This window comes from Setaria viridis, chromosome 2 (genome assembly GCF_005286985.2).
Source record: "Setaria viridis chromosome 2, Setaria_viridis_v4.0, whole genome shotgun sequence".
NCBI lineage: Eukaryota > Viridiplantae > Streptophyta > Magnoliopsida > Poales > Poaceae > Setaria > Setaria viridis.
In genome coordinates, this window is record NC_048264.2 from 40,511,158 (window position 1) to 40,538,325 (window position 27,168).

General features: G+C 43.9%; 2 protein-coding genes and 1 long non-coding RNA gene across 5 annotated transcripts; 1 reads left to right on the forward strand and 2 right to left on the reverse strand.

Moving 5' to 3' along the window:
* Nucleotides 1-3,048: 3,048 nt before the first annotated feature.
* LOC117845931 (uncharacterized) lies at nt 3,049-5,980 on the reverse strand. The gene is made up of 2 exons (XR_004638181.2): nt 5,090-5,980; nt 3,049-3,345 (listed from the first exon to the last, which is right to left on the reverse strand). It is a non-coding gene; the product is annotated as an uncharacterized lncRNA (long non-coding RNA).
* A 3,644-nt stretch (nt 5,981-9,624) lies between these two features.
* On the forward strand, nt 9,625-15,664 carry LOC117845927 (condensin-2 complex subunit H2). The gene is made up of 11 exons (XM_034727003.2): nt 9,625-9,968; nt 10,349-10,448; nt 11,837-11,940; nt 12,024-12,160; nt 12,250-12,715; nt 12,822-12,997; nt 13,085-13,255; nt 13,342-13,431; nt 14,605-14,706; nt 14,793-14,951; nt 15,028-15,664. Exons 1-11 carry the CDS (start codon nt 9,776-9,778, stop codon nt 15,361-15,363), a joined length of 2,034 nt encoding a protein of 677 aa, XP_034582894.1. The 5' UTR covers nt 9,625-9,775; the 3' UTR covers nt 15,364-15,664.
* A 135-nt stretch (nt 15,665-15,799) lies between these two features.
* LOC117845923 (uncharacterized) lies at nt 15,800-25,987 on the reverse strand. Of its 3 annotated transcripts, none has more exons than XM_072291560.1 (21): nt 25,231-25,987; nt 24,202-24,670; nt 24,022-24,104; nt 23,798-23,911; nt 23,531-23,719; nt 22,968-23,036; nt 22,696-22,752; nt 22,000-22,110; nt 21,795-21,911; nt 21,620-21,727; nt 21,382-21,529; nt 19,555-19,734; nt 19,332-19,473; nt 18,631-18,959; nt 18,010-18,245; nt 17,799-17,927; nt 17,565-17,693; nt 17,172-17,361; nt 16,783-17,008; nt 16,283-16,438; nt 15,800-16,164 (listed from the first exon to the last, which is right to left on the reverse strand). In XM_072291560.1, exons 1-21 carry the CDS (start codon nt 25,855-25,857, stop codon nt 16,074-16,076), a joined length of 3,900 nt encoding a protein of 1,299 aa, XP_072147661.1. In that variant the 5' UTR covers nt 25,858-25,987; the 3' UTR covers nt 15,800-16,073. The 3 variants fall into 3 exon arrangements, with proteins under 3 accessions (XP_072147661.1, XP_072147660.1, XP_072147659.1); XM_072291559.1 differs by having other exon boundaries at nt 18,631-19,151; XM_072291558.1 differs by having other exon boundaries at nt 18,631-19,473.
* Between the last annotated feature and the right edge of the window lie 1,181 nt (nt 25,988-27,168).

The window sequence follows — 27,168 nt, forward strand, 5'->3', positions numbered from 1 at the left end:
AATCCAAGAAAGCAGCTGCATTCGCAGCATCCGCGTACTCCGCCCGTGCCGCTGTTTCACTGCCGACACCGCTGCTTCGCTCCTCTGCCACCCCGCATGATGCCATTAGGGATGGAAATGATCGGAAAGGATAAAAAATATTTATTATCCTTTCCTAACCATATTTGTTTACTTGGAACATATTTGTTTACTTGGAAACGAAACGGAATACGTTCGGACATGATAATGATAACAGAAATATCGGTACATCAAAAATGGAACATTCGTATCGAAAAAATATCGATATCGGTAACTCAAATTGAGGGCTTGTTTGGTTTCACATGCTTATGCACAAGTAACTTAAAATAAGCAAATAAGTTGCTTATGAAACCAATCACTCTTACTTATGAGGTTGCTTAAAATAAGCAAATAAGCAACTCTTGGGTTGCTTATGGGGACTGAAAGTACACTTTACACCTCCTGCCCTCATTCAATGCACCCTACCTCTCCTCCCCCTCCCCCGTCACCACTCACCAGCTCCCCTTCCTCCGCGCCACCCGCCGCCGCCGCCCTCCGCCCACGACTTTGCCGCCACCACCGGCTCGTCGGCGCGCTTCTTCTTCCTCGCCCGCACCACGGCCGCGTACGCCTTCCCGCGCCAACGCAAGTGGTCCCCCTCGGCCACGCACACCCGCCGCCGCCGGCCTCCGTGCCACCCGCCGCTGCTCCCCTGCGCAGATCCGTCGCCGCTCCCGCCGCCGCCCACCCCCGCGCAGACCCGCCGCCGACCCCTGGGATCGGGCGTGTGCAGGAAGAAGAAGGGTGGGGATGCAGATTGGAGGGGTAGCAACACAAGAGGCAAATATGATAATGTCCATCTCATAAGCAAGGGTATCCAAACAACTAGACTAAAAATAAACAACTCCAAATAAGCAACTTTAAGTTGCTTATAAGCAACTCAAACCAAACAGGTCCTGAGTATGAATACAAAATAGAGAACAATTTCAACAACCATACCTAATTTAATTCTATATCATTTTTACCTGCCTAACGGACCTTTCTATGCTTTCTATCTCTATAAGGGGCTATGCTGTAAAATAGCAAGGATATTTTTCATTTTATCTCCTCTCCTTCTCCCGTTGACTTGTTTCTGGTCTCTCCTCTCTCTTCCCCGTGATCCTGATTCCCTTTCTCTCTGTCGGATCCAGCAGACGCTCGGTTTCTGCTCAGCAGCAGGTGGGTGGCTGATCACCGTGGGCTGCTCGGCGCGGGCAGCAGCTCAGTGGCCAGCGCGCGCGGCCCTTTTCCCGGCGGTTGTCGCGAACGAGCTGCATAATGAGCTGCTCGGCAACCAAGTTTATAGGCACTGGCGGTGGTGAGGTGATATAAGGTACCCGCAGGTGGAAATCTATTTGTGCTAGCGGTGAACACTTGCTAGGGGTGATATTAATACAATAATACACATGTTTAAGTATTATATTTTATAAAGTGCCTATAGACTTGGTTGGTTTAACTACAGTATAGATATTCATGACGTTTGATTTTTATCTATTAAAATTCACTTAGACATTGTTTTGGTCATGCTGTAAAAGTTGCTCATTATGTATTTGGTTATCTTGTAGAAATACATGCTCTGGGACTTGATCCAGGATATAGAGCCCTGGGACCTAATTGTCATTCAGAAAGATGTTGCTCCTGAAACAGTAGATGCAATGAAGAGGACCATATCTGGCATGTTGGGCCTGCTTCCATCTGATCGCATCCGTGTCGTTGTAGAAGCCCTTTGGAATCCCTTCTTCAAGCTATTGCTATCTTCAATTATGACTGGGTATGCTTTTTAGATGAAAGATTATTTTATCATGGTGGTTATGAAAAGTATTTTCTGAGGCTCAGTTGCATTATTAGGCATGTGATTTGCTTTTGCTTTTGTTGAATTTAGAATTCGGAGTCAACATCTGTTACCTTTCAATGTGTGTCAGGCCTAGCCATAAGCCTTGTGCTCATACTCATGCACTGAGGGAGAAAGCGTTTTACTGATCCATATGTGATGTTCAGATCAATTTGGCATCTTGGTTCATTTTATCAGTTTGGTGCAATTAGTATTTGAATTGAGGTGCTTAGGATTTCCTGCTGTTTGAGGTGATTAGTAATTCAACTCATGTATTGTACATGCCATCCTTTTGACTGATGAAAGAAAGCAAAAAGTGCTTTTGTTGTTGACGTGCAATCTAAGAAGTTTAGGAAGAATAGAACACATGAACATTGGTTCTGAACTTCTGGATACAAGAGCAAGTCAAAGTTTTGTTCCATGGTAATTATACACTATGGTCGTGCAGACTAAATTTGAGTACTTATAGCAAACACAGAGTAGCCCATTAGCTACAGATTTTATCCAAGTGATATATTAGGTGGGTGGTTTTCGGGCCATCAGGCTGCAGTTTTGTGTGGCTTGTGAAAGTTCTCAGGATGATGTTTTTTTCTCACTGTTGTGCATCTGTTGCTTTCTTGTACATTATTAATCCAACAATATGTTTTGCCTTATGTATGGAAGAGACTCAGACCTTTGCATTGCAGGTCGATCACAATAGCAGCGATGCCAGGGCAGTTACCTGACTTGGAAATGCTGGCACAATTCGGATGTGGAACTGTCCTTCTCAGGTGATTTTGCTTCGTCTTTCCTTTTTCCTAAGTGCAGCTTTTACTTTTCATTGAAATAAGCATTGAATTAAGTAATCAATGAATTTCATCTGGATGTTGGATGCCTTTATCTGATGACATAGTTCTCCATTGGTTGAGCACACCAAAAGCATGGCTTCTGCCTCAAATGTTCTAACTCCTTTACAGGGAGTAGGCTTCCTCGATTTGATGGGAACCATACTCAATTAGTCAATTTATTAGTTCTTACTATCCATGCTGCCTGTATCTTATTTATTTGATAAACTAACTATGCCTGAGGCTATGGATCGGATGGTCCTGTAACTGCAGCATTATTCAGTTTGTATAACCAGGAAATTGTAGGTCGCCTTGCTTATTATTTCCTTGCCAATACAGAAAAGAATATATGAAGCATAATAGTCAATAAGCACTCTTTTTCAAAAAAACTTATTATGCCAATAGTCATGCGCTTAGCACATTATCTTCTAGAAATCTTGATTTTTGCACAATTCAGTATATATAGTTACTGGACCACCTAAAAAGCTACTGATCATGCTCTCCTTTCTGTTTGCTTGAACTGAATGCCAACCAATGACCTGATAAGCTCCTGACCATCACCTCCCTTCTGTTTGCTTGAACTGAATGCCAACCAAGTAGGACCTAAACAAGCTGCTGACTATAACTGTGATGAGGTTGCATCAGCTTTTTGCCCTGCAGTTCAAGGGAATTACGTTGTAGATTGCCTAGTCCGGTAGGAAATACAATTCAAGAAATAATAAGCATATATATGACGGCATATGTATCATCCGGCAACAATTTTGAAACCATATTAAATTATTTGGTGGTTTGTCTTAATCCTAAGTTCTAAGTTTTTAACTAAATAACACACAAACTAAAAGTATTTGAGAAAATGGATACTGTGATCTGAAAAAATATTCACTGCTCTTAACTGTAAAAAAAAATAGGTTGAACCAGTAGGATTAATAGATTGGCATCCACCACTATTGTCAACCTAGGATTAAGTGATCGTGGTAGACGTGGGGGGGGGGGGGGGGGGGGGGTTGTGCTAATCCATAGTATTCAAGGGTATAGTCAACTATATACATGTTGAAAAATAAGGCTCAAATAGTCAAAATATTGTACATTTTGAACTTTTGAATACACACTCTTAAACTGCTGGGCCCGCCCCTGGTAGACGTGTGTCTAAAGGGAACTCAGACATTTTCAAGAGCATTTTTCTTTCGATTTTCTGTATACAACTGATTCATACCAGATTGCAGATTAAAGTTTTTTGGAAGTTCTGACCATTTCCCTGTATATATGTTTTTTGCAGCTTAGGTGCAGCCTTTCCCTATGGAGTCCTGTCTATGGGAATGGTTTTCATGGCCGAGAATGTCAAATGAAAAGACTTCAGTTTGATAACCACAAAGAAGCTTCTTCTGCTGCCATTACCAACACAGGTAAGAGTGCATTTCTGGAGACTTCTTTGGGCTTCCTTTTATATACAGTACAATGGTTACTCCAGCTGCTGACCCCTCACTTTCTTCATTTGACGCTTTGAAAATGGATCGAGCTCCCTAGCTCAACTTTAGTCTGTACAATCATTTGGCCGTGACCACCAATTTTGTTGCTAATGACAAATGAAGTCTGGATCTTATTGGTTTGTATAATAATGATGTTTATTAACTTTAGGGACTTGCAACACCCAACATTTTCTTAACAAAGAAATCAATATCCTAATACTATGTCTGATACAGAATTCTTTGGATTGATCGCGATGTGCCAATCTAAAAATCTTGCCATGTCTGAAATTGCTTAGGTCTTTCTCATCATCAAATTACTGATTTCAGTGTTTTCTTGATTTCGGTTTGATGCAGTGATAGCTAGTCCAATCCAATCTTGTTGACACTTCAACTAATCCAAGATGTGCCACTGGTATGTACTAACTCGCATGCTGGCATGGCGTTGTTCATCTTGTTGATCGTTGTTTTTTTCTCTCGAATATTGTTGATCGTTGTTGCTAATAGCATGTTCATCTTGTTGATTGTTAAATCTTGTTGACACTTCAACTAATCCAAGAGATAATAAGTTCCGCTATTTCAAATTAACATGTTTCTCCTGCACTACTTCATGTGTTTCAAATTAATAAGTTTCTATTTCAAGCTGTTGAACAACTAAGAGGAATCAGTCAAAAGAGGTTAGATGGGATCAAATTAACACGTTTCTACTTCTATTATTCTTACTTCTTTTGAAGGAAATGTAGTGATCGTTATTGATAATTACAACAGATATGTTTGTCCATCAAAGGCATGACCATGTTTTTTCTTCTGCAGAAAAGGAAAACATGTGCCTATATGGGTTGCCCAATGAGGTGGCACCAGGTTCCCCATCAATTTCAAGGCTCCATCGAGGAAAACACAGAGGGGAGGTGACATACATTGAGTGATTGCCGTACCTCTGGTGATGTAGAGCGGTGATGTAGAGTGCGCTGGAAGGACGTGATCTTGACGCCGGTGTGCCTCGACTCAGCGTCGCCGGGGTGGGATTGGTCGCGACGTCGGCCTCGGTGCGAATGCTGGAGACGACGGCGTCCCCGGTCTGGGAGCTGGACACGACGGCGGCGCCGGGGCTGGATCGGAGGCGAGGGCGGCGCCGGTCTGCGTGCTGGAGGCGACGGCGGCGTCGGGGTTGGAGGTGATTGCGGCGGCGGGGTTGGAGGTGATTGCGGCGGCGGGGTTGGAGGCGCCGGCAGCGGCGGGGTTGGAGGCGGAGGCACAACGTTGGCGCCCTGGTTCGAGGAGACGGACGGCGGCTCGGTTTGGAGGCGATGCCGGGATCGATGGCGTAGGCGAGGCGGCGGAGGCGGAGGCGTGTGTGGTATCGGGAGACGTCCCGAGAGGTGCGTGAGGGTTTTAGGTGGGCGTCCTTGCCCGACCTCAATCGGAGGGACACGGATGGGGATCGGCGTGGCCGTGGGAGCTGAGGGACGGCTGGTGTTGATCCCAATGATCAACGGCAGAGCGTGCAGCTTGTGCTGTTGTATCATTGCATGTTCGGAAACTTTGGCCAGATCCTAGTAGAGATGGAAAAATCAGTTCCATCAGGAAAGGCAAAACGAGAAATGGAGAAGCTAGTAACAGAACAGTGTGCTGCTATGAAAAATGGTCTGGCTGTGTTGGCTCCAACGAGCGGATAATGCTGAAACTTTCTGGTGAATGCAACGTTTGACGGATGATGATTGCGACGCTGGTGGCGGATGGCGTGCAGCCTTCGCTCGATACTCTCACCCCAAAATTACTATTTATTTTAAATTTAGACATACCGTATATCTAGATGCATAGTAAAAAACTACGCACATATAAGAAAACTTTTACTATGCACGTATAGAAAAATCAAAACGATTAGTAATGTAGTAGTTGATATTAGAGCTGCGACATACTGATAGAAAAAATTATGCACATATAGAAAAATTTTTGCTATGCACATATAGAAAAATCAAAACGATTAGTAATCGTAGTGGACTAGTGGTTGATATCAGAGCTGCTCTGTGCTAGGGGCTTATTTGCTTCTAGCCTGCCATCTGCTGCCTGGACCAAGCAGCATGCTCAGTCCGTCGATTTCGTTGGCCTAGGTCATGATTACTGCATGGGAGCAGCTGTCTGGCCTCACGACTCCAAGCAAACAAACCCTAGATGCGATGTGACGCGAACTAGCTTAGTCCCTATTTGGATACTTCCCGCGAAAGTTCAGCACCTGTCACATTGGATGTTTGATGCTAATTAGGAGTATTAAACATAGACTAATTATAAAACTAATTGCACAGATGGAGTCTAATTCGCGAGGTGAATCTATTAAACCTAATTAGTCCATAATTTGACAATGTGGTGCTATAATAACTTTTTGCTAATGATGGATTAATTAGGCTTAATAGATTTATCTCGCGAATTAGCACAAAATTCTGCAATTAGTTTTATAATTAGCTCATGTTTAGTCCTCCTAATTAGCATCCGAACATCCAATGTGACACTGCTAAAGTTTAGCACCTAGTATCCAAACACCCCCTTATGCCGACCGACCGAGCTTGTAGCCAGACTCAGGCCTCGCCGTTCCCCTCAAAGGGTGGGAGCTCTTGCTGACTCGTCCTGTTCATGTTATTGAGAGAGTACATCTTGGTTGAACCCCTCAAAAAATGTTAAAATTGCTTAAACATCCCCATAAGCCCCTTCTACTTTAACATTGCCTCCATAAGTCATTTTGTTGCAAATACCTACCCACCTATGACTTAATTTTAGTGCAAATACCCAACTAGTGTGCGCAAACTTAACTCATTTAACATGTTTTCAAAAAAAGCAAGCCGCCAATGTGGTCTTTACTGAAATTACATACTTCTAGGAGTATAATCTCGATATTTTTGGAGATTCCAAAAAAAATTGCTAAATGAGAGACTAAACGTTCACACTGAGTTTCACAATTGTAAAAAAATTCAATGCAAAATGATAAATAAACCTAATGCAAACATTTGGCAAGTGTCTATGCTACCTTGGCTTGTAGTGGCTCTATCTCAGCAAAAATGGGTGGATTTTCGATTAAATTTGCATGCGTTGGGTGGGTATTTGCAACAAAATTAAGATGCTGGTTATGTATTTGCAACAAAATAACTTATGGGGGATAATATCAAACTTGAAGTGATTTATGGGGGTGTTTATGTAATTTTACCAAGAAAGTTTGGATTCGAGTTCTTCATGTAATCATATCACTTTGTAAGAACTTGCTTGGTTTCTTCTCTTAAATGATATTGCAGTGTTTCTGTAAGTCTTTAAGAAAAACCCAATTATGTCCAAAGGTGCATCGCAAGCGTGTCTCGATCGGCGGCGCGCCACGCGCAAAACATTACATTGATTGACCGCCAACAATCATAAGAGGTTCCTCTAACTTTAGGGACCTCTAACTTTGAGTCACCGTCATGTGGATCCCATCGTATTTGGGTTCACATAGCGGTGACTCAAATGTAGATGCAGTTAGAGGATCTTGTTCCATGAAATTATGGGCACTTGCCTCGGCGGCGCCGGTGGCTCCTCTCCTCACTGCAGTTCGTGTGCAAGTTGCATGAAAAATTAAGTGGGCTAGCTTTGTGGGGAAGCACGAGTACAAGGGGCTAGTAAGCCCTACTACTATGCAGTGCAGTTGCGCCGGGATGATAATGTGCAGTCATGTTCGGTAGTTGGGTACCGTATTATTTACTAACAAAATGTTTCTTATAGAGTGAAATGGAGCTAATGTCAATTCCCATTACATAAAAGCACCAACAGAAACTTAGCGCTTGAACACAACTAATGATAGTGAAAAAAACTCATGAGATTCTTTAATTTGAGGAGAGTTGAGTGACCCACAAACTACTTGAGATTGTTAGGATTTTCCAATCCAGACATGAAGTGGGTCTGCGTAACCTCTCTTTCTTAAAAAAAATAAAAATAGTATTGAGGATGGACTTGCTCGAGCAATCAACCATTACATCTCTTTCTCCAATAATTTTTTATTCACTTTAATAAATCACCCTAACTTTCCCTAAATAGAATGGAAGTCCCAACCCATCCTAATATAATAGTTGGCTTGGCGCCATTCCCTCCCTCTGGTCCACTATAGCTTGTCCCACCCGTCACCTCCATGCTCGCCTTGATGTTGGCATCCTATTTTGGAATGGTAGAGCCACCAATGCCCCTCCCAGACCAAGGTACCTCCTCGAGCTCCACCGGCTCACGCCCTTCCACCTCCGCTAAGCATCCCCAAAGCTTTGCTGCCTCTATAAGTGCGTGGTCCCATCCGCCCCGGAGTGCACTAGGGAGTACTTGTCCCCGCTAATTTGCAGTCGTGCGCAAAAAGCTAAATCGGAGGGGCTACCACAACGACAATAGGGTGCAGTAAGGACTTTCTATGAACATAGTGGATAAGCGTAGTGGTGGTGGTTTCGGGAGAGCTTGTCCAGGAATGAGAGTATGAGGGAGAGAAATAGAGGGGATGAGGAAATGCAAGGTGGCATGTGGGGGCAATGTTGATCTGGTGCACAACCCTCGAATACAAAGGTGTTTTTTTGGGCAACTGCACTAAGACCATATTGGGGGACCGTTAGAGATGTTCTTAGATCATATCCACCCCAAATGCTAAGAACCTACCATTTAGGAAATTTTGGAGATGAGAGAGATCTCCAGCAGACTACCCATCTCCTCCATAATACCAATCTTTTTTAACAATTCCCAAAAACTCAGCTCATCCCCTTGATGTAGGAAAGAAGCACCCCTCTCCACCCCTCTTCCCTATCGACAGTTATTTTTGGCGCGTGGGCATGTCCGCTTCGTCCGGCGCCTGCTCCGCCATTGACGCCGCCGTGTCGAGGAATGTTGGTTGTCCTAGCACACCGGAGCGCACCCAGATTGTGTGCGTGAGAGAAAGGAAGAGAGAGTTGCCTACCTCCAAGACGGGGCGGACCGGTGGGAGCCGGCGCGGAGAGGAGGAGCGGGCGAGTGCCACCATTGGCAGGGCGCGAGACCTGCGCGGGGGAGAAGAAGGGGACAGATGCCACCTTTGGGAGGAGGCACGACCGGCGCGGGTGGTTGGTCGAGCGTCGACGTGTGGAAGGATGGGATGGTGGATTGAGACTTGAGAGGAGAGAAGGGAGGGGAGAGGTGCCTGGAGCCGAGAGGAACTTGAGGGGTGAGGGAGAAAAAAAAGACCCAATTAGGAGAGAGGAATTATCTTGGTAGTGCATATTCGACGGAGTGTCCACGTTAAGTTTCACATATAGACAAAAACCAAGGCGTTTTCTTGAAAGAACTCCATCAACGGATAACGGATCTACCCTTTTGATATACAGGTTCCAAAATTGCAGAACGGCCCCTCATCGAAACTTGAATCCCGGCACTCTAAATCCATCGAGCGGGAGAACCCCGAAATCCAAAAATTCCCCAACCCCGCTCCCAACCCTAGCCCCTTCTTCCCTTCCTCCTTCCCCTTCACACCTCCGATTTCGCGCGCCTTCGTCTCGCGCCCAACCTTCCAGAAGCTTCTGGAATCTAGGGTTTTGAGCCCCAATACCGTAAAAGATGCTTTCTTGCGCCTGGTAGCCTCGCGGTTTCGGGACGGAGGCATGGACGGTGGCGGCGGCGGCGGTGGGGATGGGGGCTCGAGCGGCGGGAGGTTCCCCATTCTGCAGGCGAACCGGGACCCCGAGTCGAACTGGGAGTTGGACGTCGCCAAGAGCCTCGAGGAGTACCTGCTCAAGATCTGCTCCGGCGAGGTCACAGGCGAGGACGGGGCCCACTCCGTCAACTTTGCCGAAGGTACGGTGGTGCGGAGGGCCGGGGTTTCTTGCGGGTTATTGTTCGGGGTGTCTTTTTCAGGGGGTTGCGGCGTTGCGCTATCTGTTGGGATTTGTGGAGCTGGGAATTGGGACGGTGGAAATTTTGACACTTTTTGGTGTATTGGTTGTGGATGGAGGACGACATAGTTGGGACATGTGAAATTGTCTGATTTGCGTGGTTTTACTTTCTTTTGCTTAATGTTCAGGGAAAAGCAGCTTCCTTTTAGTTGAATTCTGTTGCTTTTCTCGCTCAGGTTAATATTACAGATGCCAACTAATAAGGGTATAGTATTAAAAGAAAGTTCTTTTCTTTTGCAAGTCCAAAAGCTCCCCTGTTAATTTGTGTTCTCTTATCTTCAGCGGCACTATTACTCCAGGGATCAGTTCAAGTGTACAGTAGGAAGGTGGAGTACTTGTACTCATTGGTGCTTCATGCGTTGGAGTTCCTCTCGCAAAAGAAGTAAGGAAAGATTGATGCTCTCTTCAAATTTATCTGTTTTGTGCTAGATTGCTTCCATGGACACGATATGTAATATTACTCCTTGAATGTTGGCCTGAAAACTGACTGGGATAAATGCATGCTACATTTTCGCACATCCTATAAGAGCAGGCTTTTGAAACCTCACATGGCAGATACACATTTCACCGCTTGTTTTGGAAACCATAAAAGTGTGAAATAAGGGACTTTTAATTGTAATTGTTGAAAATATGGTCAGTTTCCCCTTTATAGGAACTCAGTGGAGTTTGCTTGTTTCGTATGATGTCCTCCTTTCATTCTTCACGCGACACTTGGGATTTAAATCACGCAGTTTTTTTTTTTTTTGGGACACTTGGCCCCTGAATGGAACTTGAGATGGATGGCCCAAATCAAACTCCAATTACTATATGTACTCCATGCTCCAGGAGACAATGCCCTACCCATTGCTAAATGGACACCAGTCTAAATGGTTATTAAGGCACCACCTTGGTGTTGCTTTGGCATTGCGGTGGTCGGATGTAAGGTAGATGCCTCGCCTAATGGTTGCATGGAGAGAAAGGGACGAGGAACACATGTATGTTGTTGTAATTGGGCCCCTCATTGCAGAAGAGTTCATTACGGTCCTCTGGTGTCAAAGATTATACAGTAGTAGCTGCTGCTTTCTGCAACTCACGGGGAAGAAAGGGTAGAAGAGACGAGAAGGAAAAAAGTGAAGATGAGATGGAAGACGGGTGACCCCAACAGCACGTCCCATGGTTCACGTACATCAAAATGGACCGTGATTTATGTGGGCCTAGTAAATCCACACATTTTGTAACGTTTTCTTTTTCCTCTGTTCTTCCCTGCAGCCATCCCTGTCTGCTTCCACATCAGCACTGGAACCATCGCCTCCTCCTTCGCTGCACCATTGCTGTTATCATGCCTCATGTCACCGTCAGTGCACCCTCCTTTGCTGCCTCTTTAATCCTGTCCCTCTCCCTCCTCCTTTCCATCCTAGAAAGGAGGGAATAACACATTACCTCGTGTATGCCTGAGACACCTAAGTGTCAATGCAGTGGGCAGGCGCATCATCTCGCCACCATCTTGACAATCGTCAATCAAATATATATTTGGAGGACTCGTGGAAAATTACTGCACTCTGATAAAAATCTTGATGACCCTCAGCTTGTAGTACGTCTATGAGAAAATACTTCTGATTCATCAAGTTGTCATTGTTGGACGGGAGTATTTCTTATGGCTGCCTAGATCAATGTGATACCTTGGGGTATAGTCCAACATTTAAATGATACCTTGGGAATTTCTCCAATATTTTAATATACTACTCTTTTCTTATCAGCTACAAATAGTCTAAAGCATTTTAACTATACCAGGCAGGATCAGCAGGAAAATGGCTCAGCTCACACTAATGAAAATGACCCTAGCACAATTCATAATGAAGAAGATGATATATTTATGGGGTTAGATGATGTTCCAGGTCAGTGGACCCTTCATAGAATCAGCTACTTACTTTAAATGACATTGGGGTAATAACCTTTTTTCCCTGTTTAAATTTATCAGCGGAAGCAAGGACCTCTCTGGATAACAATGTTGATCGAGATGATTTAAAAAGAAAGACTGTGAGGCCACCAGCAAATCTGCTGGTGTTTGAAGGAGACTGTCTGGATAGCGAAGCGAGTGAGCTAGACTCGTATTTGGTAAACTTTATATCCCCTTTATTGAAACTGCAAAACCGGCCATTATTTGTTTCTATACTGAAATAGTCTTAGTTATTTGTGCATTGCAGTTAGCAACATGTGATTTTTATGGAGATTTCCTCCTTCTGGATCCATGTGACGCGCCAGCTGTTTTTGAATTTCTGCAAGGAAAATGTTCTGGTGAAGAAAATAGTGTGGCTCATCCAGGCAGCTCAGTGCCTTCTAAAAGCCGACCCTATGTTTTCACTTCCCCGAATGGAAGATCGGGGGGCACAGGCCGTAAATCGGCCCCTGGAAAAGTTCAAGGAGATCTAGATCCAACTCAGGAGAACCCTAGCCAATCAAGTGCAAATAAAACTCCAGATAATCTCAATGCAGACTACAGAGATTGGTCTGATCCTCATGACCCTGGCTTTCCAGGTGAACACATACCTGACCCAGATGATTTAGAGGATCCTATGGATCCTGTTGGGGAGGATTCTGATGATGAGGATCCATGGAAGCCTTTGAATCCCCATGAACCTGGCAACCTAAAGATTAGACCTTACAAGAGAGGTATTGTAAGCTGTTGTTTCTGGACATAGCTATTCTTCCAGTGCCTTGTAGAACTATTTTGATAACTTTTGTATTGAACTATCTTTCCTGATCTGTTTTGGAACAGTTAAAGGTTCTGCACGGCAGGTTATGGGCACTGCAAAAAAGAAAACTCTCACATCTTTATTTCCTATGGCAAAGATGGATAGTGTTATTATACCTGAACATGCAAAGCCTTTTGAAGCACAACAGTCTCAGCAGGAGGAACTTCATCCGTCCCAATCACCCCCTCCTTATGAAAAGGTACTCAACATTGTTACACATGTGAACAAGTCAATCAGGCATGTCTGATCGTTTTGACTAATTTATCTTGTTAATTACAACATGCAGCATATGAGGTCATTTCAATATGGAGAGCAAGGAAATCCTGATGTGTTTGGAGATTCGACCTATGACACTGGACCTGATACCGATGTTGGTTTTGGTGGTATCGATGATCCGGGTAGTCCAATGTGTGGTGGCATGGGTGATGAGTTTGAGAGTCCAACATGTCCTGCTGAGGTTTATTTTTTTTACTTTAATTTGCCTGTTGCTACAGTCAGTTCAGCATTTTGGTAGTGTTACATGTTTAATTTACATCTGTTCAGAAAAAGGAAGAACCTCCTTACGAGACTCAAGTTTCACAGGAGAACATAGATACACATGAAAGCCTAGACGATTTGTGTCGGTCACATCTGGTAAGTCTTGAGAGTACTGCTAATGGCTCTGGTCTGTACACATCTATGCCTCTCGATCTCTTTCAAATTTCTTTTGTATATTTGTTTGTGCATCTTGGTGCCACTCAAGCCAACATTTTAGGAGTCCAAATGTGCTAGGGTAAAACTTACTTAGTCTAGCTTGTTGCCGCATTGGAAAACAGTTCTTTATATGGTTATCCTCAGCCATTTTGGAACTCTGGCTTGCATCTTCATTGTGCTACATAATATTGGACTTTACAGCCAAGTTTCTGGAACGAAGTGTCTGAAAGAATTGATTATGATTAGTAAATTCCCATGCACAAATCTGTTGCTATATCGGTGTTAAATTTGTTCAAACAAAATATTATGTTTCTGGTATATTTAGGACAGCCGTAGCGTGGGAAAACACCGGGTCTTAAGCACAATGTGGTTTATTTGCGGTCAACCTCAAACATTACAGGGTCAATCTTTAGCCAAAAAAGCTTGTGGACGGCTCTCAAGCTTTGAGGTCCGACCTTACGGAATAAACAATGAGCAGACTTCGCAGACGGATATGGAGGGGAAGCGAAGAGATTCACCAGTGTTGCCTTGTTTTCGACCAGCCGCAGAATCTGGCTGGCCGGAGCTCTATCTGCCAAGAGAGAAAAAATGATCGATTTGATAAGCAAAACAGATTTTGAGGCTGTAGGGGGGAGTTGTATCTGCCAAGAGAGAAAAAAACCAGATCAATTTGAGCCTTTAGGAGGGAGTTCAGGTGAACGGGAGCTCGATTGATTTGGCATGTCCTGGTTGGAGGAGCGGTGAAGATGGTTGGGATTTTTCTGTTTCTTTATTTAAAAGTAGGCCCCATGTTTTAAAAGCCCACCTCGCTCTTGTACATAACACCTACCAGGCCTTTGCCACATCACCACATCTCAAGGTCCATGCAGGACTTATAATTCCTGTTCCTGATGCCCTTAGTGTAATCTCACCTTCCATGCATGCACTGGTTAATGTAGATGACCAATATGTCGTTTTGGCCATCTGTTAGTGTGCAATTTATGGTTAGAAAATTCATTTTTTCTTCTGATTTTCAAAAACTGAATTGCAACTGAAAACTGTCTAATTTTGAGCTGTGTCCTGAATTTGTATTTGCTCCTCATTTCCAAAGCTGACAGATAATTCTTCATACAGAATAAGCTCCTTGCCAGCATAGCTGAGGTTGAACAACAGAGTGAGATGGATGCTCGAGTTTCAACGTGGAAAGAAAGAATCGAGCTTGCCTTGGAAGAGCAGGTTTGTTGCTGGGTTGAACTGCTTACCATTCCGCCTATACGAACTTGTTTAGCACTCATCCCCCACTGCATTCTGTGTCCTCTCAGGATAAAAACCCACCTTTTGATATTAGTTCATATGGAGAACAAATCCTTGACACGCTTTCATCAAGAACTGACGGTATGGGGATTGCAACTTTTAGTGAGATTGTTAATGGCAGACCAAAGTATGAGGTTGCAAGAACATTCTCTGCCATGCTCCAGCTGGTAACCCCTTTATCTCTTCCAGTATCGTATAATCTGGCGCAATCCTGAGCATTTCTAAGCCACATTATTGTTCCAGGTAAATGGCAGAAGTGTTGATCTGGACAAAGGACAAGCCACAAACGAGTTGGTGTGTTATACAGCTGAGAATCCATTCCATGTAAAGATCATCGGCCCCAACCGGAGGCCAGAGATGGAGGCACGCTTTGCACGCAAGAGAGCCAAGTCCCCGCTGCAAAATCCTGACAAAGGCGTTGAATCCTCCCTGGCACAACAAGAGTCCCACAAGAAACCATCTCATAAAAATGGCAAGATCCCAGTCAAGACAGCAATCAGGCTGACCCCTGATGGCAAGCGAAGGCGAAGGTCAGCTGCTCATCTTATGCAGCCGATCAATCTGGAATCCAGCGGATGAATGGACGCTAATGGGGTACTGACTTTTGTGGGCATCTAGAGTGTGATTCTTCTAATTGTTGTAACCTTAGTGGTGGCTTCATAGGCAGGGTGGGCTGTGACCTGTAAGTTATGACTTAGGCCTAGCAAGCAGGTGTACATGTACAATAGTTCATTGTGCCTTTATGTATGTATGTAGGGTATCAGCCCCAATGTGTAATTTTAACAGGGCAAGATTTGTTGACGGACTTTGCCCTTTTATACCGGGACGACATTGGTAGTTTCATTCTGATTCAATAAACTTGCTGGCGCGGTTTCCTGTTCTTGAAAATTTTTCGATCATGTAAGTTAGATGTCTTGAAATTTGATAAAGTATGTTTTGAAAATCAATTTCTACCGCCACCCATCAGTCGTCAAAAGCAGCCGTAAAATGGCAACTTGAAAGAGGACACCTAGGCTATGCATGAACAAGCCGAAGCCGACGATTTCTCTGCGGTTCCAGCAAGCAAGGCAGTTCATCCAACACATGACACATCAAGCCGATGATCCTCACATTTGCCACACAGACACAAAACCAACCACACCCCAAAGCCCGCAACAGAACTTGCAAAAGCCCACACTACAAGCTCCTGGCTACCTACAAGATTCTTTTACAGGAAAAGCTTCCAAGACCAAATGATCGTACAGAAAACGGCAGGGCATAGTCTCTCAGCCAGCTTTATCTCCGACGCGTTAAGTATCACAAGTGAGGAGATGATAGAGCGTGGCAGCCTCCCGAAGCTGCCGTAGATTGTTCTCCTTCACGGCTCCAGTGCGGCCATTCCTTGCAGAAACAAGAGGAAGCCCGTTTAGTGGAACCAAAACATCGGCGGTCGGAGGCAATTGGGATCAGGTAAAAACTAGCACAAATATGGAATTTCCAAAGGGTTTGTTGCATTCACCTCTTGTCCAGGTCCACCTTCTTTTCCAGGTCTTGCACCAGACTTCGCAGCCTTTTGATGTGGTGATGCAGTGCCCGGGCGGTTTCATGGCCTTCCTTGGATTCACATAATTTCTTCAGAATGTCAGACGCTATGAAGAACACGGCTGCTTTGTTCCTGAGCACATCATACCAGATAAGAATGCAGACCAAAAAACACTGCTTATGATATAGATAAGTATATAATGCTCACGAACTATCAAATTCAAAGCCATCTCCATTCTCAATCTAGTATGTTCAAGATTGATTGGGATATGCAGCCATGGAACAAGAAAGATTGGCGCGTATAGAACAGGTCATCCGTTAAAAACAGAAAGCTTTACTGGGAGGCACTAACTTCAACTAAGCCTCTGTTTGGAGATTATCACAATGATGCAATCATGCGAATGTGACGGCAAGAAACTAACCAGGCAACTTAAATACAATATGTGAAGCTGAGCAATGCATACTACACATAGATACCTCAGTAATTCCTGGAAGATGATTTCAGCTGATTCTGGAATGTTGACTAACACCTGCCTAAGATGTGGATAGCGTGCAATGTTCCTGAGAGTAAGGAACACTTGCTTCAAGACTTCCTGGTCAGGAATCCCACGGTTCAGCAAGTGGATTTGCTTCAGCAATATGTCTACGGCTCCATCAGTGACTAGTGTCTCGCAGCATTTCTTGGAATACTCTGTAGCAGTACCTGTAGGAAAAACAGAACATATAACTTCTTAGCTTTTAAACAAAAGTGCTTAGACTCAAAGTAATAGCTCGACAGGGACAGAACTAGGAGTATGATATCAAAATCTTATGTCCTATGATGAATCTAGATTGGAGAAATTCGAAAAGGGAGCATAAGGTTTTACTCAATGCTGTGCAAGTTTGTCTAATGCTGCGTGTGCTCCTAGAGTGACGGAGCTGCGACAGTGCAGCCACCAGTCTGTTGATCAGGCGCATACTATCATCAACTAGTGCAGAAGACTTCTGCAGTCTAGATCTTATATGAGCAACTTCTTGCTTTGAAGCTTTCCGCACCAGGTAGGCTTTGACATATGACTGCAACAATAAGTTAGTTGGATGTCAATAAAATACTGCACCATCTTAGGTATGTTACAAAAGGAAGGGTTTTCTGCATAATGAAATCATGTTGAACACATTTGTAATCTGAATAGATGCATGAAATAAAATATTGATTTTCATAAATCAACGAACAAAAAGAAGCACACAGAAATCAGACATCATCTGCCTTTCCATTGTACCTGTATTATAATAATACTTTTTCTAGTTCTAGAAGCAGTTTGTCGTGCTGCCCAACCACGGAAATGAGCCTGGATAACAATCACAGCTCGCTTCCTCAATTGAAGGAACAAAACCTTTCTCCACCATCTCTGCAAACAGATTTATTAAGTATGAAATCACGTGTTGATTTGTGTATATCCAATTAACGAAAAGAACTGTGCAGAAACCAGACATCATCTGCCTTTTTGTTGTACCTGTATTGTAGTAATACAGTTTCTAGTTCTAATAGCATCTTGTTGTGCGACCCAACTACGGAAATGTGTCTGGATAACAGTCACCGCTCGCTTCCTTGATTCAAGGAACAAAACCTTTCGCCACCATCTCTGCAAATAGATTTATCAGGTTAAGTCTTTTCACACTTAAATGATTACCCAATCTAGAAGCAACTAAAAACAGAACACATACTTGAATGATGTTGACGCAGCAGAATATCCGATTTAGTTGCTTCCGGGCCAACCAACCACGGACAAAAGACTGAATTGAGATAACAGATGTTCTGACAGACTGATGCAACAGGAACTTCCTCCACCATCTTTGCAGCTTTATGACTGAATGTAGCACAATCTTTAACTCAAGGCTTTGATGACATTTTCTCTGTTGACTTTGGTCAAGTATTATGTAGGTTTGCAGCGAAGAAGAACCTGTACAAGTAATACTGTTAGAACGGGCAATTGGGGCTATACTTGGCTGGCCCTTGGGCCATGTGTGGAATGCTGCACAAGCCTCCTGGCCGTGCTCCTCCTGGGACTACTAGGTAGATGATTATGTGATTAGGCAAGGATCTCCGTCGGTTGGCCCTGTAATAATCCAAACCCTAGGCCATCGTTGCCTATATATATACTATTGCATATATGGTGCAAGGAGGAGCCATATTCTTGCTTTCAAATAACCGTCAGCGGTCAATAATGTTTAAAAAATGCAATAAGAAACATAGCCTGGCATGGCCTCTACATCTGAAGACACACCCAGCCATAACACCGGTCAATATGCAAAATATACCAAGAACAATGTTAGATGCATACTAACCTAACAGTCTTTTTCTTGCTAACCATCCTCTGACAAATCGTTGAACCAGTACTGCAGAGAGCTGGTGGCACTGACAAGCCCGATGGTGCAAGGACAGTCTTATTGAGGTCTGGATTCCTACAATATTCCGAACTTGCTTTGTGAAGGAGTTGCGTACAGAATAACACCGCCAATGGCTCTGGATTTTAATTGCAGCAGTTATCCTTAAGTTTCTGTTGTACAAGAATCTTCTATATGCAGATTGTATCCTCTGAGCAGCCACTGATTCCTTATATGCAGATTGTATCCTCTGAGCAGCCACTGATTCCTTGCGAACAGGTAAATCAATCCTGGTAGATACAAGCGATCCATGCTCAAAGAATGCTTGAGAAGAAATATTACTGCCACAGTCCATTTCATCCTCACTCACAAGCTTACTGACAGAAATTACGTTGGACGTCTCAACCTCGCACAACTGAGAGCTAGCAGTACTTTTACAGTTACTCTCAAACATACTCAATGGAGAAGTGGTTGAACCTAGACTGTACATGCCATCAAAACAAAGACTATGAGCAGCAGAAGCCTGCGATGTATCTGCATGCTCGCAATGCTGCCATGGAGTGGCTGAAGCTATGGTTTTATTGTCACCAATGCAATGCTCCTGAGGGGAAGGAGCAATGCTACTAGTTTTGGATGGAGTTTTACCTTCTGGGAACTCATACCTTTTGAAGGGCTCATTGTTCTCAAGCCTTTTTCTTCCTCTAATCCAAATCCTTACAGCCTGCTGAATTATAGTGGCAGATTTTCTCATATGCACAAATCTATGCCTTTCCATTATGAAAATGAAATATCTGTTGTAGGTTCCTGAAAATAAATGGATGCAAAAAATGTAACAGGGGGCAAAATTAATGCATAAATCATGAGGAATTAGTAGGGAGGAAGTACCATGTGCTTGCCAAGGAGTAGAGGCAGAAATAGTTAGACAACTATGGTTACTTTTCAAGGTGACGGCTGACCATGCCCTCATAGCACCTTGCAGGATAAATATTGCCTTCTTGAGCTTACAATATTTATTCTTTGCAATAAGACTTCTCGCCTGAGTCTGAATAACAGTTGCAGCCCATTCTAGAAAAAGAATAAAACAAATTTCAGCATATTGCGGAATATTATTTTGTTACCAGCATAGATAACATGGTTAAACCATGGGAATTCACAAAATAATAGTACTTTGTACAGATATGGAGTATAATATTTCACAATGATATTTAAAAAATCATTCAGCAGCAGAATTTTTTCATTCAGCAGAAAAAAATTGCAAAGTAAATGCAAGATTGTGTATAATGCGTGGGTTGTATTGCTTGAGCCCCATGGGCTGATTATATAGGAGTACATGGCTTGGAGGGCAAGTAGCCTCTCCTAGAGATAAAGAAGGTTATCCCAGGATTACAATCAATCCTAAACTAACCATATCCGGAGTTGCCTAATATACTCTAACATCCCCCCGCAGTCATAGCGGGAGCACGCAGACGATGAGACTGGAGCATAAGCCGAAGAGCTGACATCCCCCCGCAGTCGCAACCGTCGATGCGCCGCAGATGCTGTGGCTAGAATGGGAGCCGACGAGGCTTGTCAAGCAGATGATAGCCCCTTAGTGCTGAATTAGCCGAGGTCGAGGTGGACGTGGTCGAAGCCGTGGAGGAGGGCACGGGTCTGAAGCATCAGCGAAGGCGCTCGGATACACAAAATCAGCAACTTCTTGCTAACAGGTTCAGCAAGACGATGAGCTCACTGCGATGGTAGATGGTGTAGCTAAAGAGCGCAAATGCATCTTGCTTCAGCATTATCAGCGGCGGTGTCCGCGAGCGTGCGGCAATAGGCGCAGACTCAGACCGAGAGCCAGCGTGATGAGGACCAGCAACATGGGTGGCGCCACCGCCTTAAAAGGCAGCGACACCGGCGATGATGGCTTGATCACGAGCGTCGTCGCTGTAGCCTGGGAGGGCGCAACGACAACCTCATCCTCGGGAGTGTCACGATGAAGCGACGACGAACGGCAGGACGATGCAAACCCGATCTTTAATCGGGAAAAAAAGAAAACATAGCAGCACCAAGATGAACATCCGTGTATAACATCTTTGGGTAACCATAGCTTGATCCCCCACCCTTCTCTTATCTCTTTCCATCGGTCAACCAAAGGAAAAAGAAATCAGAGAGGGATAACAGGAAACGATGCAGAAGATGGAGGCCAGGAGCGACACAACGAGGCCCTATGGCAAGGCAGCGACGTGGCCCAACGCCCGCCACCGCGCAGGCGCAGCACCCTTGCTATCAGCAGAGGGACCTACGCGACGGAGATCTGGGCAGATGGCGGCGCTCGCAGTGGATCTTGGAGGTGACGGGAGGTAGCTCGACGAGATGAATCGGCCACAGAGCTGCTGCTTAACCACGACAGCGCGGCAGATCAGGGGATCTCCTGTACATCCTACAAAGGCACTGCCCCTGGTGGAGATCGATCTCCCCGGGGGCGGTGGGAGGGCAGTGGAAGCTGGAGGCCTTGTAACCAAGACTCGTGATACTATGTAAGATTGTGTATAATGCATGGGTTGTATTACTTGAGTCCCATGGGCTAATTATATAGGAGTACAGCTTGGAGGGCAAGTAGCCTCTCCTAGAGATAAGAAAGGTTATCCCGGGATTACAATCAATCCTAAACTAACCATATCCGGAGTTGCCTCGTATACTCTAACAGTAAAGAGTAGATAAAGAATAAACCTTGGATGGCATATGAGCCATCTTTGTTATCTGTCTTAGGAGGTTGATACTTTACACCATTCTTTCCTCGAGATCTATGTCTTGCTGAAATCTTTGTCACCGGGCTCTCGTGGTCCAACCTCATATTTATCAAATCCTTTAGTTGATCCTATATAAGTCAAAGAAAATGCTTTATCCATGCTGAACATGACTTTAACACAAGGAGGGGGGAATTTTGAAAGTGATAGAACAAATTTACCAATTTTTCGTCATTAGTCAGATGTGAAGATAGGAAAGCTAGCAAAATAATGGCACTCTTCTCATCAAATAATACACCATCAGCTAGGATACCACTAGCTGGAATCTCCTGCATATTGCAGATAAAGGTTTGAGAAAGAAACTACTAGTTTTGCACCAACAAAAAAAAACATTACCTGAAAAATGTCAGCAAGTACTTGCCCCATCTTGCTGGATGGACAGCTGGTGATATCAGTTGAAGTACCAAGTTCATGACAGGTGAACAAGTCCTCTCGGCATCCAGCTTGTGTTTCCTAACAACAATTATCAACAGGAATGATGAGCACATAGGAAGCGAAGTGGCACATAAAGGTGTAATTACAGTGCAAATAAAAATAGAACCTTGTGAGGGAAAATATCAATGTTCAAATAATAGTTCATGAGGCAGTTCAGTGTTCTTCTGTCAAACTGAGATGAACTTCCAACAGTTATGCCAGATTTTGAGCATATCACCTGTAAAAGAGCAATGGAAAAACATACATACACCGCAATTAGATAAACAAAAACAGGGCTGGAAAGTTAGCATCACACAAGTTGAAAATTAGTAAGCTTAAAAGGATCCCAACTCAATTAATGATTAAAGCATTGAAGATTAACAAGGAATCAATGATGGTGTTGCCTTTGAGGATGCAACATACTGAGGCAGTGAATCCTGTAAGGAAATAACTTAAGTATACAATATGGAACATGGAAACCCGAACGTAAGTATTTCCAAAAGAAAGGATGAAGCAATGCCAACAGTCATTTTACAAACAAAATAACACTTAGAGATATGCTTTTTTTTTTAAGTCTTGATACTTGGCTCGTGAATAGAGCGTCGGCCATTCACTCATTTTACAGGCAATCAGGCATAGGAAAGCTATTTTTACAACTTTGCACCTAGTGTTGGCCGTTTCCTAACAGCAGACAGTGACAACTAATACTAGTATATCCTGTGAAATAATCAAATTCGTGAAGTAGGGAAGTTACCCATGGACTCATATATTTCTTAGCACACACCTATGTAAGCAACAGAGTGAAAACAAAAGGAATACTTACATGAACCCAATCGTAAATCAAGCCCATGTGTGACTTGTTCTCAGACATTCGTTGTTCCTGACAAAAGAAATAGAATCCCTCATAAAAAGTAACGAACAAAAGTCTCCGATCAAAATGCTGGGCACAGAAGCAAACATAGATGGTAGCTTGATCGAGGAACTTTGGTCTATTGCTTGTGATGGAATAAATCAATAAAATAGGTACTGCATGGTACATTGCCCCTTCTTGTTCACACATTTCAACTGTTTTAGACAGATGAATGAATCACTCACCATTGACATTACAGGTACACTTAGCCTGGTTAATTCATGAGCTAGCGATGTGCTTGCTAACAATGGCAGCTGGGCAGGAGCAAAAGATAGCAAGAGTTAATGACAGGCAGATCAATTATTCTGGAATCCAAATGAGTTAGGTGAAAGCACTACCTTGACAAAAAAGGAATCTGAAATGTTTAGTATATACAGATTGCACAGCATCTTATAAAACCATTATACGAGTATATTTACAATATAATTTACTAATTTGAGTGAAAATAAGCATCAGGATGAGAAGATTAAATCATACAAATAACCACTAAGTAGAAAGCTTTTAGTCCAAACCTTCTGATTTAGGCAACTTAAAGTTGCCATGCATTATTTAGAGTGACAAGGACGTGAAAGTGAAGTTTAAGCTAATTCCTACAGTGACTGTACTCTATGCAGTGAGTAAAAACCCACTAACAAACAATGAGAAATCTAGAATCCCAGACCTTTGTGGGAAAAAGAAAGGTATACATAACAGTAAAAGTTCAACAGGAGTAATAAAATCAATAATAAGTTTATATTTAATATTTGACCTGCATATGGATGAACACATTCCACAGCAATGAAAGGCTAAGCTCTTTATCCCCAGCAGCGATGTCTTCCGCCGAAATTGTGACTCCATCAGAATCAGATAATGGAACCTGAGCTTGCTTGATATATTGTATAGCAGTGGTGCAGTTACTCAACCTCTTCTTACTTGTATCAGAGGGAGCAATCACTTTCTGAAATAAAGCATATTGGCACTGTAAATCAAATGGCAATAGCATCTGACTGATTAACATAGCAGAAAGAATCCTTACCAAAATGATTGATGAATCTGACAGGAGCAGCTGAACAACTCTACAAAGAATTATGCCATCTTGGAGATCTTCAAATAGACTCCTTATAGTGAAATCATATTCTGACAGAGCAGTCTGGTGACAAAAGGAAAATTAGAGTAATACACCATTCCTGAAAGAAACTTATAGCAATCTAAAACACAAAAGAAAATTGTTCATACAGTAATAGAGACAAATCCAGATACCTGTTGATAATTTAGCTTATATCCCATAGTTGTGAGGTGCATCAGAAGGTCACCTTCTCCATGCATGGCCTCCCCCAAAGAGTCTACAATTCAATAATCAGTAAAAGAAGAGAATGGCAACTGGATAGGAGCACGTCACAAATAACAATAATCAAAAGCAGATGGATTCAGCTATATTACCCTGGATGATTTGCCGACTAGATTTTACTTGGCCTTGGTGATAAAATAAAAGAGGGGATCCACCGTCAAGGCCATCGATTCCAGCTTCAAGAGGTAGAGCACTTTCTATTTTGGCTCTGTCTAGTGCAGCAACAAACAGAAAAATTCTTTTCAGTATGATATTGCCCAATGATTCACTGTAACCCTGTACATGGTGCCCTTCGACCACCTTCTTGTGAGAAGAAGACTTTGCAGTCATGATTTGAGAAAACATCTGCTTCTCCAGAATTAGTTTTAGAAAGTGAAACTCTTTGTCCCGTTTTCCTAATCCACTCTGTAGCAAGGAATCACCGCCGAGAACAATATACAAGCCAATCCTGAGCCAATCTGGATTGTAGCACATGAAAATCCTAGTTGCTTTCTCTTTGAGCCTAAGATCAGTAGCAAGGGGGCAATGTGCTTTCATCTTCAGTCTGCCATCATCAATGTTCTGAAAAGGAGGGGGAATACAGTGTCGGTTAGAGCACGAGCATTAATGGTTCTGGTGTGTAAGGCTGAAAAGTTTTTACTATTTAAGCGCTTAATACACTTTAGGAAATAATAAATTGCATGAGAGGTAAGAGTTTAAGATACTAAGCATAGTAGTCTTACATTTTTAGCTATTCTTTTTACATGGAAACTAAAGCAATCATGTAACAAAGTGACGCACAATAAGCCAACATATAAGTGTCATATGCAATTTACCCGATTTTTCAATTTTGTGTATAATCATAATTTTTTGCAAGATGAGACTATACTTTATCACATCTACACTAGAGAACCTTAAAATGCCACTATTACAAGGTCGATTTAAATAGTAACATGCCCAATTCTTCAAACACAATCCACAGAATAACCAGACAACACTGCAGTTTGGTCTCAGTTTGAAGACAAGTCGAAATCGGATGAGCCCATTGTACAGTTTCTAACCTAACAATCCAAAATTAGTAAGCCACAATGAGAATGTTAAATTGCTGAGCCGTTGAGTTTCAACCTTCGAAATTGACTCACCTTACAGATTTGAAACATCATGACGAGCACCTCCTCGCACGCGTCCTTGCTCATATACTTCTCCATTCTCTCCGTGACATCCTCCAGGCTGCACACCTCCCTCAGAGAATCCCGTAACGCGGCCACCATTGTCGGCGTCATCTCCTTCCTCCTCTCCCCGCGGCGATCACCACCACCGCGGCGCCTCTTCGGGCTGCGCCCCCCACGCCCCCGCTCTCCATCGAGCGCGTCGCGCTTGCCCACAGCGCAGGGCCGCGCGGCCGCGGTGGAACCAGTGGCCGCCGGGGAGCAGCCGCAGGCGGCGGGGTCGCGGAGAAGGAGCGAGAGCCATGACGAAGCGGAGTCAGCGAAGGCGCGGAGGGCGCGCTCGCGGCCGAACTCGGCGCGGCGGGCGGAGCGCGACTGGTCAACCTCGAGCGCGCGGAGGTGGCGTCCGAAGCGTGTCGGGGCCGGGGTGCCGTTGCCGGGCCTCCGGCGGCGGAGCGGCGTCGGAGTGGAAGCCTGGAGGGGGGTTTTGGTGGCGGTGAAGAAGTGCGGCGAGGCGGGGACGGGCTTGGGGTTAGGTGTCGAGGTGAGGAGGTTGGAGAGGTCGCGGAAGGGGGAGGCGGCGGGCTCGCGGCGGCTCATGGCGGCCGGAGATGGACGCTCTAGAAGGTTTGGGAGCGGGCGTCCATGGATGCGTGAAGGTTCTGCAAGGTTTGAGGGGAAGGCCGGAAGGGAGAGGGATTGGAATTGAGAGCCGGTGGTGGGGCTGGAATGACGGGGGCAATTGCCGTTTGAGCGGGAATTGTGGGTGGATGCCGAACGGTCGAAATTCGAAATGCACGCTCTTCTGTTGGGCTGGGCTTCAATCATGCATGAGCCTCAATCTATTGTGCAACAAGGCCTAGCAATTTTGAAACATTTGAATATTTCGTGCGGAACAAAATCATCGGATCATTCACTTTTTTATATATAAAAAGGAATACTACAAGAAACATTTTTTCATTAAAAAAATGCATGCATCTATCAATTGAAACTGGGATAATTTTCTCAAATTTCATTAAACACTTACCTTTCGATTTGCTTAAGTGATAATTGTTGACGACCAAAATTGGCAGACCTGGTCAGAGGTCAGACCGATTTGGTCAAAGTGCTCAAATGCAAATTAGACTTCACCATTGTGTAGCTCTCGTCGAGTAGATCAAGATGTATATGTAGAACATCCGATTTAGAGTTCAGATGAGAGAGTTATGACCTTGGAAAGATTTGCACCCACGAAAACCGATCATACCGGTTTGCCAGGGCGGTCAAACCAGTTTGATCTGTGTAGTCCGAGTTAGGAGTTATATTTTGACACGGAATTTGTTAGGATTTCGACTCCTAATAGGGCAACATCTCCCCACCCTATAAATATAAAGGGTCACGGGCGATCGAGGAAATCCCAATCGAATCTATCAAATCAATCTACTATTTTTTAGCTTTTACTTTTCCTCTTTACCCTAGCTCTTGCAACCCTATCTTATCGTTCTTCCTTCATCTCTACGGCGTTTGAGGACATTCTAAGTGTCTTGCCGATCCTAAAATAACCCAAGGTGCACTTGCCTGACGGGTCCCTCCTGGGTGAGCATTCGTTGGTTCACCATCGGGCTCACCGGCGAACCGATCTGACCGGTCACCCATAGACCAGCCTGTGCAGAGGAGTTGCAACGAGCACCTCCGCATACTGCACGTTCGAGTGCAAGAGTAATTGGTGCTTCCAACAAACATTTGCATTTTCCTACACTCGAGAACCCACAATATAACTTAGGATGGACCATAAGGACATTGACACTTAGGCAATAAGGTTCACTCTTTTCCTGCGTATTTGATTTTATCTAGGTGACAAGAAAGCAAAGAAAGCGAAAAGGGGTTTTATAGCTTGCAGGGTCCAAAATCCCAATGCAGTGAGGATTTATC